The following is a 6,259-nucleotide window of genomic DNA, read 5'->3' on the forward strand; positions in this document are numbered from 1 at the left end:
GGCGCCTGTAGTCCCAGCTACTCAGGAGGCTGAGGCAGGAGAATGGTGTGAACCCAGGAGGGGGAGCTTGCAGTGAGCCGAGATCGCACCACTGCACTCCAGCCTGGGCGACAGAGCAAGACTCTGTCTCAAAAAAACAAAAGAAAAATTAGTAGCTTTTTCTTCCCAGACCCCAAGAGTTACCAAGAGAACTGGGTCAAGTTGTTTTGAGGAAGAAACAGAAAGAACCACCACAGCCAGGTGGATAGATTTGGTCAAGCTGCATTTTATCTGTAATATGAGCAAGCAGCCCTTATTATCCCAGGGCTTTATAGACACAAACCCAGTCAATCTGCACAGTGACACTGAGAGGGGGATGCTGTTATCAGCCCTACTTTACAGATGATGCACAGAGAGGGCAAGTAATCTGCTCAGAGTCCCACAGTCAGTAAAAGCCCTTACTGGGAGTCAAAGCTAGGCAGTCCGTATCATTTAGCTGCTCTGCTAGACAACCCTCGAGTGTCCCACTTTCATGTGATGTGGGTCCCACTGTCCCTGCTTGAGCAGGAGAGCCACTGTGCCCGCCATCTGAGCCTGGACAGTGCTGACCACACACTTAGCAGGGAGGGCATGGCTAGATATCAGGCCACAGGCCCAAGGGCAGCATCTAAAGGAGGGAGAGTCCCCAGGCTCCTGGACAGCAGGAGCAGCAATGTCCCAAGGCGAACACTGGGTATGCGGCTGGGAGAGGAGGAAGGAGCTGACGGGCTGCCGTTGGCGGAGCACTTGTGATGCTTTGGTCCATTGTTCTATTTGCTGCCTGTATTCCCCATTGGGCCACAAGCTCTGGAACTGCAGTCCCCATGTCTTTCCTGTTCACAGCCACATCCACAGGGCCTGGCACATTGTCCCTACTCAGTCAGCTTTTGTGTAATGAGCAGATGCAAAGTCCTGGACCCCAGACCCACAGAAACATGCCTCCCTCATGATAGCGTTTTCTAAATTTTTCTAGTGCAACCAGCCAAAGGCAGCTCCAGGTAGGTCTTTCTGCCAGTGAGACTTGCCCAGTCAACACTCAACCTTCATCTCCTTCAGACCACAGTCTTCCCCCATTGCTTCCCTTCTCTCTCCAATCTATCAGCACAAACATACTGTCAGGTTTGGATGAGGTGACTACCACAATCTATGGAAAGGGCAATATGTACAAGAAGGGGGGTGACCAGCTCATCTTAACACTGACAGTCCTGCACCCCCAGGAGCCCTCTCGGTCCTGGGCAAGCATGGACAGTTGGTCACCCTAGCAAGAAGGTAAGTTGGAGACACCCAGCACCTTCTGGAATTCAGCGATAATTCAAGTGGCACCGAGCATCTGTTAGTGCCACAGACAGTGGTCAGAGTCCATGGCTGGTTGTGTGACCCTGGAAAAAGCACTTTCCTCCCAGGATTTCAGTTCCCTCGGCTGACATGTGAGGGAGAAGCAACTGCGGGCTGAAGGAGGTCCTACCGCCTCACACGCTTTCCTCATCCCTTGGTACTGATTGATTTCAAGGCAAGAACACGAGGGAAATAGCAGCTTTCTGCAGAATATGTGCATTGCAGTGCTATTTAGCATAGTGAAAAGTTGGAAGCAAACTCAACACTGAAATGAGAAACAGGCTGAATCACAGGGTGGTGCATCCACTAGCAGGGATCATAGGCTGTGGTAATTAAAAGGTCCAGCGTCCTTGCAACAAGTTAAACTGCCATGGGGAACAAGAGACAAAACGTCATGGACTATGATAAAAATAGGAAAAGGTGTTGCTGCAGAGAAAGACTGGGATGCAGGTGTCCTATGCTAAGAATAGTTATACTGTGACCGGGCGCAGTGGCTCATGCCTGTGATCCCAGCACTTTGGGAGGCCGAGGCAGGTGGATCACCTAAGGTCAGGAGTTCAAGACCAGCCTGGCCAACATGGTGAAACCCCGTCTCTACTAAAAAGCCAGGCGCAGTGGTGCATGCCTGTAGTCCCAGCTACTCGGGAGGCTGAGGCATGAGAATCACTTGAACCCAGGAGATGGAGGCTGTGGTGAGCCAAGATCACACCGCTGTACTCCGGCCTGGGTGACAGAGCTAGACTCTGTCTCAAAAAAAGAAAAAAAGAACAGTTGTATTGTTTGATTGGTAAGATTCATAGGTGAATTCTTCCTCATTTTTTTCAGATGATAGATACCACTATGACTTTCTTTTCATCCCAAAAATGCAGTTAAATGAGAAAACTTAAGGAACGGTCTTCATGGCCCCTTCTGGGATTGACATCTGACTAAGGGCCTTGTCCAGCTTGCTGGATGCCTTATTGCCCAGAAACCACTTGCATTGCAGCAGTTACCAGGCAATGCAGGGATGGAGCTGGGACTCCTGATCCCTAGGCCAGTGTCTCTCCCATTACCAGTGTTCATCCCTCAAGCTCTCTGGTAACTTCAACGTCCTGGCGCTGGTCAGAGGCTGCAATCAAAGATACCAATTCTGGTTGATTTAAGCGAAAAGGGATACACTGAAAGGTTATTGACTAACTCATAGACTTAGCAACAAATCTAAGCGGGGGAGAGGAAATAGTGACCCAGTGACTCAGAAAAACCAAGGGCAGAGCCAAGGTCACATCAAGAAAATATGGAGACAGGCTGCAGACACAGCTACTGTAGGACCCTCCTGCCCAGGAGCCGCTGGGCTCTTTTTCTTTCTTTTTTCCTTTTTTTTTTTTTTTTCTTTTGAGACAGGGTCTCACTGTGTCACCCAGGCTAGAATGCGGCAGCACAGTCTTAGCTCACTGCAACCTTGAACTCCTGGGTTCCAGTGATCCACCCACCTCAGCCTCCTAAGTAGCTGGAATAATGAGTGTGCACCACCACACCTGCCTCCCACTGGACTCTTCACCCAACTGCTACTGCCAGAATTCTCTCTCTCTGCATCTGTGTTTCACCCCTCTGGATTTGAGGTCCCAGTTAGGGACAAACACTTAGTCAAGTATTGGTCACACACCTGTGTCCTTGCTGCCGGGGAGTAGCAGCATCCTGAGTGGGGGGCTCGGCTTGCCTCCTGCCAAGACCCACGCAGTGCTGGAGGAAGAGGCTCTTCCTAAAAAGATGAGTTTGAATGGTAAGTGGCCAAACACCTTGGTCACTCCATTTTCCGACTGCCCCTTCCTCCTCCTCGTTCTCTACCTGCCCAGTCAAACCTGACAGCATCATTCTCATGGAGAATCCACACCAGCACAGGCAACTAAAGGTTCTATATCTTTCCCAGCTCCCGGGCCAGGGGCTTGGTTTGTGTATAAGTTTGGCTCAAGGGTGATCCTTGAGCTCCCACTTAGGAGTTCAGCAATCCTAAGTGCTGCCGCCTAGTGGCACAATTTCCCACAGCCTCTGAAGACCCCAGGCGTAGAAATGCCCTCTTCCCCCTGCTGGGTGTCTTAGCCTGTTCAGGCTGCTATAACAAAATACCATAAACTAGGTAGCTTATAAATAACAGAAATTTGTTTCTCACAGTTCTGGAGCCTGGTAAGTCCAAGATCAAGGAGCCAGCAGATTTGGTGTGTTGGTGAGAGTCCTCTTCCTCATAGATGGAGCCTTCTAGCTGTGTCCTCACAGGGTGGAAGGGGCAAGGAAGCGCCCTTGAGTCTCTTATATAAGGGCACTAATCCCATTCATGAGAATTCCACCGCCATGACCTGATCACCTCCCAGAAAAGCTTCACCTCTTAATACCATCACCTTGGGGGTTAGAATTTCAACATATGAATTGTAGGGGGACACACATATTCAAGACCATAGCACTGGGCTCCCTCAAGAAGGTACCTGAGCCTAAGCCCTGGGATCCTACGGTACCAGCAAATCCTGACTCAGTAACAACACTAAATCTGTGCCTCTTAGGCTGGACGCAGTGGCTCACACCTGTAATCCCAGCACTTTGGGAGGCCGAGGCAGGCGGATCACCTGAGGTCAGGAGTTCAAGACGAGCCTCGGCAACATAGTGAAACCCCGTCTCTACTAAAAATACAAAAATTAGCCGAGTGTGGTGGTGGGTGCCTGTAATCCCAGCTACTCGGGAGGCTGAGGCAGGAGAATCGCTTGAACCCAGGAGGCAGAGGTTGCAGTGACCTGAGATTGCTCCGTTGCACTGCAGCCTGGGCAACAAGAGGGAAACTCTGTCTCAACAAAATAAATAAATAAAAATAAGCCTGTGCCTCTTGAATCCATTCTTTGACAGGGGGCCATGTGGACACATCCCTGTTCCAAGTGGCCCACTTTAAAGAGGAGGGGATGCTCCTGGAGAAGCCAGCCAGGGTGGAGCTGCATCACATAGTTCTGGAAAACCCCAGCTTCTCCCCCTTGGGAGTCCTCCTGAAAGTGATCCATAGTATCCTGCACTTCTTTCCCGTCAACTCCCTGGTGTTGCTTTACCACCGCCTCCATCCTGAGGAAGTCACTTTCCACCTCTACCTGATCCCAAGTGACTGCTCCATTCGGAAGGTGACACTAAGAGCCAGAAAGGCTGGGCCACGGTGGGTTGACGGGTAAACACAAAATGCAGCCAGAGAGCCCCCTAGAGGGCCTTCAACTGGGACTAAGGTTGGGCCTCTTGTACAGGAGAACCTTGAAGTGGGTGAACAATTCATCCCTTCTCAGTCATGGACTCATCTCCCATCTTTGGACAGTTTCTTGTAGCCCCTGTCCAGGAATCAAAGGATTGGAGGCTCCCATGGCTAAAACTGTAGCCTTTCCCCATTCTGACTTCTCTTAACAATAACCCTGTTCCCATCCTGAAGATAACAAAGACCAAGTGAGGGCTGTCTGTGTAGCAGTGCATGCGGGGAGGGAGGCAGGGGTGATTCAGTCCCACTCTGTCCACAAACAGATGCACCATCCCCCCTATTCAGGCCACATTCCACAGGGCAGAAGCCTGCCTTAATCATTGTTCCCTATATTCCGTAGGCCATAGATGATGAAGAAACGAAATTCCAGTTTGTGCGAATCCACAAGCCACCCCCGCTGACCCCACTTTATATGGGCTGTCGTTACACCGTGTCTGGGTCTGGTTCAGGGATGCTGGAGATACTCCCCAAGGTGAGCAGCTCAGTGTCAGCCTCTTCACTGCGAACAGAAGTCCTACCTCGGAATGCCTGTGGGGCAGGTCTCGGGGCTTTCCCAGGGACAGGATAAATCAAGGTGGAACAGAAAGTGAGTGGGATTTAGGGAAAGTGGGAATGCTTCCAAGACTGGGAGAAAGAAAGTTCGGAGAAGGGAGGATCACATGCAGGATGAGAAGGATGATGGGGTTTGACTTGGGGACACTGGGAAGTGTTTGAGCTATAGGTCATCAATGTCCTCTAGTCCAGACCACCAGACACAAACCTGTAGTCAAACACACTGGGTTTATTACTCGTTGCAGTGGCAGAACACATATTATGGGGAACCCTGGGGTGTCTCAGTAAAGGGTGTTAGAAAGAATCTGCTGTGGATTTGGGCCTTGGTTACATTTGAGGAAGATCTAAGGAAACGAAGATTTTCTTTAGATTGGGCGTTGGTTCAGGCCACACGGAGATTTGTGGAAGAACGTTTCAGGCAGAAGGAATGTGTGCAGAGGCGTAGAGGTGGGAGCAAGCTTGACACCTCCAGATGACAAGAAAGAGGTCAGTATAGCAAGAGATGAGTCAGATTAGAGGCAGGGTCTTCCAGGCCTCATCTGCCCTATTGGCCCTGGTGTGCAGTTTGCACTTTGTTCTAAGTGCAATGGTAAGCTCTTGAGGGTCACAAACATGCTAATACAAGACCTGATTTGCAGTCAGGCGCCGTGGCTCACACCTGTAATCCCAGCACCTTGGGTACCGAGGCGGGTGGATCACTTGAGGTCAGGAGTTCGAGACCAGCCTGGCCAACATGGTGAAACCCTGTCTCTATTAAAAATACAAAAATTAGCCGGGTATGGTGGTGTATGCCTGTAATGCCAGCTACTCAGGGGGCTGAGGCAGGAGAATCACTTGAACCCAGGAGGCAGAGGTTGCAGTGAGCCAAGACTGCACCACCGCACTCCAGCCTAGGTGACAGAGCAAGACTGTCTCAAAAAAAAAAAAAAAAAAACAAGACCTGATTTACTTTCATAAAGATGCCCCTGGCTGCTGGGCGAGAATGAATGATAAGCAGGCAAGAGTGAAAGCAGAGAGACAAGTCAAAAGGCCGTTACGGGCCAGGTGCCGTAGCTCAGTGGCTCACACCTGTAATCTCAGCACTTTGGGAGGCTGAGATGG

The 6,259-nt window shown here is 50.5% G+C and overlaps 1 protein-coding gene across 1 annotated transcript; it reads left to right on the forward strand.

Moving 5' to 3' along the window:
* Positions 1-4,139: 4,139 nt before the first annotated feature.
* Positions 4,140-5,808, forward strand: LOC113220955 (NACHT, LRR and PYD domains-containing protein 1-like). The gene is made up of 2 exons (XM_026450314.1): positions 4,140-4,484; positions 4,947-5,808. Exons 1-2 carry the CDS (start codon positions 4,275-4,277, stop codon positions 5,172-5,174), a joined length of 438 nt encoding a protein of 145 aa, XP_026306099.1. The 5' UTR covers positions 4,140-4,274; the 3' UTR covers positions 5,175-5,808.
* Positions 5,809-6,259: the final 451 nt, after the last annotated feature.

This window comes from Piliocolobus tephrosceles, unplaced genomic scaffold (genome assembly GCF_002776525.5).
Source record: "Piliocolobus tephrosceles isolate RC106 unplaced genomic scaffold, ASM277652v3 unscaffolded_17417, whole genome shotgun sequence".
Taxonomy (NCBI): domain Eukaryota; kingdom Metazoa; phylum Chordata; class Mammalia; order Primates; family Cercopithecidae; genus Piliocolobus; species Piliocolobus tephrosceles.

What these genes read in the sequence shown, in the direction of transcription:
- LOC113220955 (XM_026450314.1), top strand. Translation starts at nt 4,275, where the DNA reads ATGCTCCTGGAGAAGCCAGCCAGGGTGGAGCTGCATCACATAGTTCTG. An exon ending in GTGACTGCTCCATTCGGAAG is followed by an intron (nt 4,485 to 4,946) that starts GTGACACTAAGA and finishes TATATTCCGTAG; the next exon opens with GCCATAGATGATGAAGAAAC.